This window comes from Alexandromys fortis, unplaced genomic scaffold (genome assembly GCF_014885135.2).
Source record: "Alexandromys fortis isolate MF-2015 unplaced genomic scaffold, M_Fortis_MF-2015_v1.1 scaffold_22, whole genome shotgun sequence".
Taxonomy (NCBI): Eukaryota; Metazoa; Chordata; class Mammalia; order Rodentia; family Cricetidae; genus Alexandromys; species Alexandromys fortis.
This window is the reverse complement of record NW_026067900.1, coordinates 13,179,617-13,193,280: the sequence shown is the minus strand read 5'-3', so window position 1 is coordinate 13,193,280 and position 13,664 is coordinate 13,179,617. Positions and strand designations below refer to the sequence as shown.

Below are 13,664 nucleotides of genomic sequence, written 5' to 3'. Positions count from 1 at the left end.
TCTTGTAATGGTCAAATTGTGACTTCGTTTAGATTAAGACGCGCGTTTAGCTAGCTAGCTCTCCTGTGAAAACATGCATCCTAATGGCTGCGTTTGGGATTTTAAACTTGCAGTTAGCACTGGTGCCGGAAAAAGCTATCTTACTGTTTTACAGACTGAGATCTGTGCCCAACAAGTTGCAATGAAGTTGTATGCCAGTTTACCTACTACCCTATTGGTAAGGCAGCTCCAAGTGTAGAGGGAAATACACAGCAAATGTCAGCTGCGTCAGAACAAATCAATAAAAAAAGAAGCACCCATAGGTGTATGCATTGTCTGATGGGACCAAAGACAGTGAGTGCCACATAGATCTACAGCTGTGGTTTTCTGGAAAGCTTCAGGAAGATGCTGAGCTAAACCACTGAAAACTAACCATGATCTACCAACCTGACTTGTCTGCTGATAGTCTGAGTGTTAAAAAGATAGAATTTGATAGGAATTAGTTAGTTAAAAGCCTAGCCCAGGGCTGGAGAGATGGCTCAGCGGTTAAGAGCATTGCCTGCTCTTCCAAAGGTCCTGAGTTCAATTCCCAGCAACCACATGGTGGCTCACAACCATCTGTAAAGAGGTCTGGTGCCCTCTTCTGGCCTTCAGGCATACACGCGAACAGAATATTGTATACATAATAAATAAATAAATATTTAAAAAAAAAAAGCCTAGCCCAGTACAGTGTGGGTTCTCAACCATGTGCTTCTGTGCAAAGCAAATTACTTATGAGAAAGAAAAACAGCAAGAATGGCTGTTCGTTGATTGCATCTAGAGTTATAAGTACAATAAACTTAGTTATAGAATAAAGGGAGTGAGGTTTACTGTAAAACAGATTTGAACACTACATTGCGAACATAAATAGAAAAACTGAGGATTTTGGTCATTGCAGACCTCATAACACTAAAACAGGTTTCCCAGGGCCAGCCCTACCTGCCTCCTCTCTCATATCAGAGCTACTTAAGTAAAGCAATTTTTGTGTAGTTAATATTAGCACAAATTCTTTTTCTGCTCCCCTGCTTCCTAGCAACCACGGTCGAGTATCTGCTTGTTAATCTGCATTTGTTGGGGAAGGGGGAGAAAAACCAGAACAGAATTCCCAGTGAATCTGTAAGAGCCCTGAAGCATGGGGTACACCCAGTAAGCTCTGTGCTGATTTCGTGAGGGCAATGTGTGGTCTGCAGTGTCAGCTGTCTGACCTTGCTGTCCTTTCGGCCACAGGCTAGAGAAGATGTGATCCACATGCTGAAGACAGAGAAAACCAAGCCCGAGGTCCTAGAGGCACATTACGGATCTGCAGAGCCAGAGAAAGTGCTTCGGGTCCTGCACCGAGACGCCATCCTCGCTCAAGAGAAGTCCGTAGGAGAAGACGTCTATGAGAAACCCATCTCAGAGGTAAAACGGGGTACCAGAGAGCCTCCCTAGTGAGAAACTGCAGAGATCTTCCTTCTATGTGCTTTGATGTTTTTCCCCAAATGCAAAATTGTTATGATGCCCTAATGCAGAATTAAATATAGTTAAGTAATTCATGGGCTGTACTAGGTAAGTTCTGATGGGAGTTTCAAACTTTTACTTAAATATGCTTCAGGTTAGAAATATATTTTTCTATATGATTAGGAATGCTATATGCCCTTGAAATACGTTATTGATATACCCCTCTCAGAAATAGCACATTTAAAAATGTGAGGTGCTTGCTAGTTCTCACTTTGAGGAAGTGCTGCTATGGTAAGACCTGGTCCCCTTGGGCAGGCGCCCCCTAAGCACATACTTTGTGCCAACAGTACATGACATAGAACAAGAGGACTGATGAAGCCGGGGTTTTGTGAAGATAGGATTCACAGAGAAGCAGCAGCCTGGTGTAGGATATGCAAGACCTCGCTCTGAGAACTGTACTCTTTAAATGTCCTAAAGAGCCTCCCTGTGTTTAGCATGGACCCCTCCTATATTTTCTCTAGAAATTCAGATCATTACAAGCCTTATATTATGACAGTGATGATTACTACCCAGAAGAGGTCAGATAAATGTATACAATGAGACCTTAACTTTTCTGAGATCAGGAAGATGTTATCCAGTTTCTGTGAAATAATGTAATCGCCTCAAATTTAGGGAGTCCACTCCTAGAAGGCCAGCAGGTAAATTATAACACTATGAACCGGGTATGATAGCACAAGCCTGTAATTCCAGCACACAGGCAGCGGAGGCAGGGGGATTGTGAACTTGAAGCCTGCCTGGGCTGCATAACAAGACTGAGTCTCAAACAACAAAGCAAAGACATAAAGGCTGTGATGGCTAGTTTATAAAGCCTGTTGTCATGGAGAAATACCAGAAGGTGGTGGCACACCGTTTCCCTTTCAATGTTCTCCATCAAGTCATGGGCCCCTAGACCAGAGTCACAATGTACAGTCACTGCGTGTGAAGTCAAACACTCAGCTCTTGCCCGGCTTTGCTCTCTTAGCTGGACAGACTGGAGGAGAAGCAGAGGGAAACATACCGCCGCATGCTGGAGCAGCTGCTGCTGGCGGAGAAGTGTCACAGGCGCACCGTGTACGAGCTGGAGAACGAGAAGCACAAGCACACCGACTACATGAACAAGAGCGACGACTTCACCAACCTGCTGGAGCAGGAGCGAGAGAGGTAACTTGCACAGACACTGCCCATCTCTGGGTCCCTGCCATTTCCTGGCTGGCCCGCAGGAGAGGCCAGGCTCAAAGCACTCGCTGGAGCACTATGGCAAGAGAAGGAAATTCAGGGGATTCACATAGGAAAAGACGTCGTATACAATATGGATAAGGGATGGGCAGAGTGGACAGCGCTGTCTCATTACTGACTTCAGTGGGGTTGCTTCACGTTTTTCTCCAGTTGTGATGGTATTGGCTGTGGGCTTCTCATATACAGTTTTTATTATGTTGAGTTATGTTCACTCTAGCTTGACATTCTCTGCGAGAGCAATCCTCAGCCTGTGGATCACAGCCCCACAGGTGTAGCATATCAGATATCCTGCATATCAGATATTTACATTACAATTCATAGCAGTAGCAAAATTACAGTTATGAAGTAGCCATGAAATACTTTTGTGGTTTGGGTCACCACAACTTGAGGAAAGGGTCACGGCATTAGAACGGTTGAGAACCACTGCTCAAGAACTTTTACCAGGAAGACATATTAGATATTGTCAAAGGCTTTTTGTATAGTTATTGAGGTGATCATGTGACACTTAGGCAGGTGTTGTTATGGGGGTAGGGAGACTTACCTGACATTATCACATGACTGTGCTTAGGGTGCACATAAACATGGTGCAGCATTCTCACCAGGATGTTTAGACCCTGAAAATCACAAAGCTGAAAAGAAAGCCCCTTCATTTGAAAGCTTTATTACACATTGACTATAATATGAATTAAAATAATTTACATTATTGAAATAATGTAAAATTTCCCTTCGGGGTTGAAATCAATTTTTCAGAAAGGTAAATTCTTACTGTTAATTATAAGTGAAACTTCCCCATTAAGACCAATGTAGAACATCTTAATATTGAGTATATATAAATGACTACTTTTTTAATATTTATTTATTATGTATACAATATTCTGTCTGTGTGTATGCCTGCAGCCTGAAAGAGGGCACCAGACCTCATTACAGATGGTTGTGAGCCACCATGTGGTTGCTGGGAACTGAACTCAGGGCCTTTGGAAGAGCAGGCAATGCTCTTACCCTCTGAGCCATCTCTCCAGCCCCCAAATAACTACTTTTTTAACTTTTAAAACATCACATGCTTTTTTTTTTTTTTACTATATATGTATGAGTGGTTTGCCTACATGTATGTGTGTTACCACATGCATGCCTGGAGTCCCTGGGGAAGTCAGAAGAGGGCCACTGGATCTTGAGTTGCAGATGGTTGTGAGCTGCTATGTGGGTGCTGTAAAGCAAACCCTCATCTTCTACAAAAGCAACAATTACTCCTAACTGCTGAGCCATCTCTCCAGCCCTAGGCTGTACACTCTAAAACTTTAAGAAACCAAACAAAAACTGAGTGTGTTCTACCATGATTCACCGGACTGGGGTCCTAGAGCCCTGATTGGGGGAAGTGAGGGAATGAAGAAATCACAGACACACACAGAAAAACTGATTAGCTGGGGGTGGTGCACGCGGATGGACCAGCACCTACCACTGCTACAACCTGGAACCTTTGCGTGTTCATTCTGTGCAGCCCAGGGAGGGCCAGTGAGTCTCTGTAGGAGTTGCTCCGCGGGCAGCTAGTTTAACGCTGTAAACATCCAGGAGGAGGAAGCTGCCCTTGCCAGTTTTTGTAGAAACACATCAGTGTCCCGCAGTGCCCAGGAGGAAGGTTTTCTTATCCCTCTGAGCCTCCCCAGGGAAGGCTGACACTCCTCTAGGGCTGAGGCACTGGGGTCCTAGACGTGGCTCTCCCCGGGTCAGCAATACACATTCCCTAGACTTCACCCATTCATGGCTTCCTCTGCGCTCTCACACCCATTCTGGTAACACTGTTTCCTCAAACCAGAGGCTGCCACACAGGAAGCAGAGGACCCTCCCCCCACTGCCTCCATTAGTAAGGCTTTCTATTTAGTTGTTGGACTCACTCTTTTAAGTTATTTTTCTCCTGTCCTTCACCCACATGGTTGCTTCTTGGACTTCTACAGTGTTTGAAACTACTGGCACTGAACCGCCCATAATGCCAGCCTTTGGTAGAGGCAGAAGAATCAGGGCCAGCCTCAGCAACAGAACACGTCCAAGGTCGGGCTGTGCTACATGAAACCTTGCCTCAGTAGCCAACCAAAGTCAATGAATGATACAGAACCGGTTGCATTTATAAAGACTTTTAAAAAATGTAACTGGCAATGTTACCTCTTCCTGGGTGCAGAACTTCCTGGGGAGGAAGAAAATGAAAGAAAACAATGAAATTTTGTGTCCTGCACTCCTAATTTATAGCTTCTTTGTGGTCCATTTAAATGGAGTAAGCCAAAGCTGGATGGCTGCCCGTTTAAACAGGCGAGCTGGTTTGGCCTTTCCTGGGAGAATAATCCCTTTCCCCCAGTCTCTGAGTTATAGGGCCCAGCGAACAAAGTCCCATGTGTCCAAAGTGCGGCATATGGGAAGCCCTGCTAGGGCAAAGAGATCTTCCTCCCCCAGCTCGCTGGCCTCCCAGCATTAGAGAGGTAGAGGCTAGCCTTGGCTACATAGTAAATTAGAGGATATCTTGGGCTATCTGAGATACTACTACCCAGGAGCCAGAGAGATGGCTCCAAGGTTAAAAGCACTTACTGCTCTTATAAGGGACCCTAGTTCAGTTTCCAGCACCCATGGCTCAGAACCACCTGCAGGGTTTCCTTTGCCCTCTTCTGGCCTCCGCAGGCACTGAACACAGTACACGCTCCACACGTGTGCAAATGAAACACTCATGTGCGTGGTTAAAAAATCCAAACCGGAACAAGTATCACAAACCAGGTTCTAAACACAATATAAATTCATGTACCTATAACAGTCATCTGGTTCGATGCTTTCTGTAGGAGTATTGTCAGGAGAAACATAGCAACACGTTTGCTGCTAACTCTTTAAAATGTCTGAAATTGATGGGTATGTACATGCGATGACAGAGGTGGTGGGTGGGTGGGTGGGGAAACCTATGGAAGAACACTGGCCTAGCAAAATACAAAACCCAGGATGTGATCTACGACACCAATCGGAAATGAAGCATTTCAAATAACTTTAGAGCACCGATATAAATTACTTTTGAGCACTTTGTAAACTGTTTAGAACCAACTGTCTGTCCGTCCTCCCTGTGATTTCTCTGTTAAAGCCGACTGCCTGTAGCCGCGCCAGTACACTTAGAGTGAGTTTAATCTGGCTGTGCGGATGGGAGAACCGCCTCTGCTGTTTCTTCTCTGCTTGGCTACGTTCTGTGCTGTGAGAGTAACCAGAAAACTATGGCTTGATGGAGAGCTCTGCCATGCTCCGTCTACAGCCTCAGGCTTGTTTATTCGCCAGCAGAAGGACAGTTCTCCTTCTTGTCTTTCTGGGCCGGTTAATAAAGGGTCGCCTCTGCTGAGTAAGGTACTATGTGTGTGTGCAGTATAAGGAGTCAGGTAATATTAGAAATCGTGACAAGCCTTCCACATTGTCATCAGCTGAGATCACTGGGGAATGTCACCCAGCTTTTGCATGTCAGGGAAGAATTTGTTAGGGATTTTAGTTTGCTTTGGTCTATAACTCTTTACTGACTGAAGCACAGTGCACTTGTACCTTATTAAACACCCAGTAGGCTCCTCAGAGCTTAGACTGGCACTCTGAATTCCTCTCGCATTTGAAGCGTGACTGGCTATCTGGCAGTGGAAACATGAGGTTTGGAAACCACATGACCAAAAGGCTCCTGGTCAGTCCTTTTGAAACAAGCATTTGTGTTTAGATCTTCTGGAGAGCTGACAGGATATCGGGTTGCCCATGTTGTAGCCCTGCCTCTTTGGCCCCCCCAGCCTTTCTCTTCATATCTCTGTCCTCCCTCTTCTTGTTCTTCAGCCTCTCTCTCTATGAGTTTTCATCCTTCTTTCCTGAGACTGGAATACAAAACAGCCACACTAGTTAGCCATACAGGTCAGACAGTGGTGGCACACACCTTTACTCCCAGCAATCAAGCCACTAGGGAGCTCTTACCGCTACGAAATCTTCAGACTGAAAAAGAGCAAGTTCCTGTCTCATCCTCCTTTATGTTCCTCTCCAATGTTGAGATTAAAGGTGTGCACCCGGCTTCTGTGGCTAACTAGTGTGGCTGCTGGCATTAAAGGTGTGTGTCACCACTGCCTAGCCAATATGGCTGACTAGTGAGTCTGTTTTGCATTCTGGTCTTCAGGCAAGTTTTATTTATAAAATATCACAACCAAGTATATACAGTATTTTACTTAGGGTATATGCTGGGAATGATTATGTAGTGAAGCTTTATGTTTATGGGAGGGCTAAATAAAGCCTCCTAAACCATCGTCTTGTCATTGCCTTTTGAGTGTAAAGACAATATGTGCAGAAATTATTTTTCACATTTCAAGAATTGCTCAATTCATACAATATAAGAGTTCTAAAATTAATTACTGCAAATGGACATTAAGTTGTTCTGTGCTTCTTTATTATGTTAAAAGATTGGTCATAGTTTATTATCACCATACATTGCATATTTATTTACCTCTACACATAAAGGTCCCAAGTTGGAAAGAGAAAACAACAAGAAAAAGGTACAGTTTAGTTTGGAATTTTAGTAAAAAAAAGATGAAAGTATCTTGTTGCATTAACTAAGATTGGGTAAAGAAGGATTTCTTGCTTAAACAATATACGTTATTCAGATTGGCCCATGTGTTTGGCCTTGATCTTTGAGAGCATAATTCTGAGCAGATGATATCACCTCTAGAGTTTGTACTTTATCCTCTGTCTGAGCTCCATGGCTTGCGATTATAATCCTAAGTGTCACCAGGGCTGCTGCACGAATGTCAGGCTAGAATACAGTTACATCAAAACGTGTGTGTGGATGCTGTCTAAATCTATCCTTTTCAACACAGGTTATAAAGCTTTTGGATTTTACAGGCTCAGCTGGGAACAACATAAATAATGACATCATCACGTAATATTGCAGCAAGGTTTCCAAGTACATGTTCATTGTTTTGAATAACTGTATAAATCAGAATCTCAAAAGAAACTCTTTCACCTGTGTAGTAGGGAGTACCCAGAGGAGGGACCTGAGTGGAGAAGCCCCTTTAACTGAGCGTGAGGGTGGGCACTTTCCTGCTGATCTGTGGGGTAGTCTGTGCTGGTCTAAATTTCAGCTGTGGTTGTCTTTTACTGCCGAGAAGGGCGATAAAAATGTTTTCTAGATTATAGGACTTACCCTGGCAAAGAGAGATTTAGGGTCAACGTATTTGGACTTTGTTTCCCTTTCCGGTAGAAATCAGTACCTGACATATTCAAGGCAGGCTCTCCACCATGGAACTACAGCCCCAACCTGTCATCATATTTAAACTCCTTTCTCTCTCTCTCTCTCTCTCTCTCTCTCTCTCTCTCTCTCTCTCTCTCCCTCTCCCCACTCTTCCCTTCCTTTCTTCTTTCATTTTTTAAATTAGTTCTTTGAGAATTCCATTCACTGCATTTTGATCATATTCGCCCCTCCTCCCTCTTCTCCCACATCCATTTGCCCTTCTCTACCTACTTGTAGACCGCCTTGGCAGGTTAGTTAGTCTAGGGGTTGTAACCCACCTGGCTGGTCAGTAATTCCAGGGTCCCGAAGAGGCGCTATCTGAAAGACATGGGCGGGAGAGAGGAAGGAGGCCATGCTAGGTTTGTCAGAGCCTCTATTTATTAGAGTCATAGTTGCAGCTTATATAGGATGAGGAATTTGGGGGGCAGGGGCATGGGCAGGAAGGAATCTTGCAGCGGTGGTTCCAGCTGGTGGCGAGGTCGTTGACCAGGAGGTTACGATCGGTCAGGTCATGATTCCTCAGTCAGGAAGTCACAAGTTGACACACCTAGTTCTCTAGATAGTTAGAATGTGGGGCGGGTTCCACTAACAGATAGCTCTCTATTAACAGATAATTGGGTGTGGGATAGGCTCTGCCAATTTTGGGAGGAAATGGCTCCTGACACCTAGTGAACTTTTATGTCTTCTTGTTGAACAGCATTGAAGGAGAGGGCTTAAGAGAAAATTGGACAAGAATGCACTTCATTGTTTCAGGGTCTAATAAATCATGAAAAATGTCAGTGTCCTTACTCTGCAAGAACTCTAGGAGAAGCAAATGATACCTGAAATTTAAATGTGTGCAATAGCGAACAAGAACTCAGTCATGTGAATTGGTCATATTTACAGAAGCACTCGTTTTCAGTCAAACTTTGAGGGTTGTTTCCTTTCATTAGGCTATCATTTGGGATAATACCAAATAGCTCCCAAAACACTAAGTTGCTCTTTCACCAAAGAGGCCAAGAAATATTTAGAAGTTGTATTTTTCAAGAGGATGTTTTTTATTTTATTTTATTTTTATTTTTTCCTAGTAAACTCTGATATAACCAGATGGATAAGTGGACAGTTATCTAGATAAAGGTCACAAAAGTCTCCAACTCAAATGCCTTCTGAGCCAGAATATAACAAAATGAAGTAGACCCAGTACTTCAGTTCATGACGTTTACTCATAGGGACCGCTGGCTGCAGAGAACTTGCTTTGACTTCCATGGAAAATTCAAGTTCAGTGCAGACTGTTTGCCTCTATTAGAGAGTGGGCCAGAATGATGTCACTTCTCCTCTCCTTGCCTCTCTCCCTTCTTTCTTCTGTCATCACACCCCCCTCCCTCCTTCCTGCCTTCTGTCCTTTCCTTCCTCCTTCCTTCTTTCCTTCTAGCAAAGGAAAGGCTCTGTAGTAATACATTCCCATGTTTCAACATCGACTCCAGTTTATCTCTGAAGCGTCTAGTTTGGAATCGTTGATGACGTAGACACAAGAGAAACTAGGGTCTATGCCGTGTCCTGGCATGAGACCCCCACTAAATAATGTACTGTGCTTGATAGTGACCACCTAGCCCTCTGTGGGGGTCTCTGGAGGCATTGTGAAAGAAAAGACAAAGTAAAACAACAGAAGACAAGCTGGAAAGGCAAAGTGGAACTAACCAGCAGCATCCTACTGGAACATGGGAATGTAGGAGTCAAGAATAACCTCACCAGGCTTAGGATGCAGTGGACATGCAGCCTGGGCATATTTGCCAGCCATGGAGACAGTTTCCTGTACTAATTCACTTTGGAGTATATTCTAAAAATGCTCATCATAATAGTTTTGACATCATTATTTGCCTATGTTCTGTCAGAAAGTACTGCTGAGTGGTAATAACCGAGTCTTTTAACCTATATATATTCTTAGATGGGGTTCAAAGATGCCTTAGTGTGTGTGTATTTTCATAACAGATACTTTAGACTGGATGGCTTAAACAACAGCCATTTATTTTCTCAAAGTTCTATAGCCTGGAAATCTGAAATCAGCATTCTAGAATGATTGGGTTTGATGGAGTTCCTTTTGCTTGCTTCAAGATGGCTGCCTCCTCACTGAGTGCTTTCTTAGTTAAAGGGCAGAGATGGGGCGGAAAGTAGAGAGAGAAATGTGAATCATTTTGTAGGAGGTCGGATTAGGACCCCTCCTTTCTGACCGACTTCATTTCCTCCTCGAAACTGTATCTCTAAAAGCAGTCAGATCAGGGATTAGAGCTTTGACATATGAATTCCGGAGGGGAAAGAGGACAAAATCCACAGTTAAGCGCAAAGAGGACCTGGTGACGTGTGGTTCTCCCTCCAAGAGTGGAGAGATGGAGTAAAATGCCAGGTGTTAGCGACATCAAGTGACTGAAGTATACCCCCGAGTAGCCATTTCTTCTACTTGTCTTTTTATATTAAACACTTGAAGGAAAACTATGTAAGTTTCTGGAAATTGGAATTTACATTGTATCAAACTTAGATATCTTGAAGACAATGCAGAGTATCCAAAAAAAGTGAAGTCTTGGTAAAGAGCACTTGTTGCCGTTGCAGAGGACCCAGGTTTGCTTCCCAGCACCCATAAGGTGGTTCCAGAGGGATCCAATGACTTCTCCTTACCTCCTTTGTCACCAAGCATGCACATGACATGCAGAGATACATCACATGTGGGCATGACATTCACACATAAAATGAAAATATAAATCTAATTTTAGCTTTTAAAAAAAGTAAACTCTTGCTTGAACGTATTTTTTTTAATTTAATCATAGATGGACTCAAAGAAATGGAAAACTTACAACAAACAGTTGGAGAAGCCACAGATGACACTTTATCTTTAGATACTTTGAAGGCAATGCAAAGGATCAGAAAAGCCATGGAAATCTGTGTACTTGTTCAAAATCAGTTGACAAAGGTGGTTGGAATTAAAGGCTGTTGCCCCCTTGTCTTCTGCGTGTAGTTCAAACTGTGTAGATGTGAACACAGGGAACAGCTGAGCGTGTTGTAGACAGGGCTATTTCCCTCTGGCCTGCTCTGCCTTTTCTTCTCATAAGAAATAACCATAGAACAGTTTTGGTTATTGTCCATGGAAAACATAGCATTTACTTTGTAACTTTCCAAAAGACAGATAAACCCTATGTAATAAAAACTACATTAGAGAAATAAAACATAATTGTAAAAAATATAGCTGGAAAGCAAGCAAAAAAAAAGCAGTATTTTGATTTTTAGCCACAGAATTTTATGAAAAATTTAATATGTGGTAACTTTTAAGTATCAGTTGGAAGAAAGCTGCCACAATAAGGTTGCCAAGGCTGTAAATTTTTATTATATTTCTGTAGTTTCTTATGCTTAAACAATAATAAATAAAAAAGAAATGACGGGAGATTCTTTGAATCTTGAAAAGAATTATGGATAAGCACAAGTTGGTCTGACTATTACAATAATGTAGAGAATAAATTCTTTTTCCAACAGCTGCATGAAAACAAACTGCTTTAAATGGTGGAAAAAATGAAGAAAAGAAATCCTGATGTTGGGAGCTGCACCAATAATGCACACATGATCCACAGATTTGCATATTAATTCCCGGCGTCCAGATACAAATTTGCTTACTTGCAAAGTCTAGTACAGGCTCACTTTCTAATGTCTAGGTTCAAAGGTTGATTTGAATATTACAATGAAAATATGCAAATAAAAACGGAAGTCTATTTTCTGGTTAATCAGCAAGCCCTCAGGAGCTGGAGCAGATGAGGTTTTACAGTCATTCAGTGAAAGTCATCAGGAGGGCTGGAGAGATAGCTCAGTGGCTAAAAGCACTGACTGCTGTTTCAGAGGTTCTGAGTCCCATTCCCAGCGTCCACATGGTTGTTCACAGCCATCTACAGAGGGATCTGATGCCCTCTTCTGGAATAAAGGCGTATGTGCAGACAGAGGACTCATATACATAAAATAAATGATGGTACTCTACAGTTTCCGTTTGTGATTACAGCCTCAGTGGCTACCCAGATGTTGGAACGCCAACCTCGAATACCACTTCCTACCAACTTGCTTTCTGATGTTTGATCTAGACATATATTCTGTACTACAGGCAGTTGTAAAGTTGGATGTAAAGATCTATCTGACAAGTTTTACGTCCAAGAGCACAAAACCAGCTTTCAATATTTTTTTTAAATTAACTGAAGCATTAGCAAGATGGCTAAGTCCCAGACAGAGAACAAGGATTCAAATCTCAGAAACAACCGACTTCAAGGTGGCAAATTGCAGCCTTTGGCCACAGACATAATTTTGAGTGGATGTTGTCTTTCAGCACTGTGGATAAAATCAGATATTAAAAAGGAATTACGTTGCATCACTCTGTTGGATGGCAAGCTCTGGCGTGTTGCTCTGAGCTGACAGCCAGCTGCCACCATTAGAAGACCAGGTCAGTGTGCTTTACACTCCATACGCCTAGAAAGAGCTCAGGAAAGGCTGGGGAAGCCGTGCTGTGTGTTAGGGCTGCAGTGAGGACTCCATCGCATTTCCATTGCTGCCCGTTGTTCAGGGAGGAAGAAGGCCCTCAGATTGGCATTACACATCCTGTACCGAGAGGGAACGGCAATTTGGACAGGGGTCTTTCAAGTGTGTGCAGTTTTCTCCCCTCTGGCTCCTTAACCAAGTGTGCAGTCTCCTCTTCCAGGAACGCTTGTGTTTGGAAAGTGCTTTGTGTTGGTGAAAGGTTTGAACAGGAAAGATGAATCAAAGGTTGGGTCTTCACGCTCAGTGCACAACATGTTTGGTTCTTGGATGTGAGCTCCTAGACACTAGTTAAATAATATCCAGAGGCTGCGTTAGAGCTCCAGCTGCAACGCAACTAGAGGTCAACTTTTAGTCTTAACTGCTTCCCCTCAAGTTTGGAAATACTGTATATAAAGATTTACTTCCTGTTTCTGTATAGCTCCTGTATGCATAGTAAGAATCTGCTAAATGCTTACCTTTTTGCTTTGTTTATTGTTTACTTGATTGCTTATTTTGAGACAGGGTCTCACATATCCCAGCCTGGTCTCCAACTTTTGTAGCTGAGGAATGCCTTGAACCTTTGATGGTCCTTTGCTTCCACCTTCCAAGTCCCAGGATTGCAGACATGCTCGGCCATACCTAATTCAACAATTTTTTCTGTTTTGTGAGGCAGGACTCCATGTTGCCCAAACTGGCTTTGAACTCAGTATGTAGCCAAGGGTGACCCCAAACCCCTGTTCATCCGGCCTGTGTAACTGGAGTGCTGGCGTTGGCCTTGCCTGTCCCCGCAGACTCCAGTTTTGGTATTGATGTTTTTCTCCATGCCGGTGCCTGCACTTTTCCTCATGACCCTCTCTCCCTGTGGTAGGGTCACAGGTTCCCAAGGCTTCTGAGCATCACTGTCTGTGGTAGGGTCACAGGTTCCCAAGGCTTCTGAGCATCACTGTCTGTGGTAGGTTCACAGGTTCCCAAGGCTTCTGAGCATCACTGTCTGTGGTAGGGTCACAGGTTCCCAAGGCTTCTGAGCATCATCACTTTCTTCCCGGGCCATGTCTCCGTGAAGGGCTAACTCAGAATGAATTGTTAACAGTGTGACCTGCAGATTCCTTCCTACAACACAAAGGAAAAGTGTGCTCTTAGAAAATAGAGGAAA

General features: G+C 43.4%; 1 protein-coding gene across 3 annotated transcripts in view; it reads left to right on the top strand.

Moving 5' to 3' along the window:
• Positions 1-13,664, top strand: part of Filip1 (filamin A interacting protein 1) — a 150,188-nt gene that overhangs the window by 104,892 nt on the left and 31,632 nt on the right. For all 3 annotated transcript variants that reach the window (XM_050126438.1, XM_050126433.1, XM_050126425.1), the window contains exons 3-4: positions 1,246-1,419; positions 2,480-2,658. In XM_050126438.1, the coding sequence (XP_049982395.1) occupies positions 1,246-1,419; positions 2,480-2,658 (353 nt within the window). The remainder of the gene's footprint in view (positions 1-1,245; positions 1,420-2,479; positions 2,659-13,664) is intronic.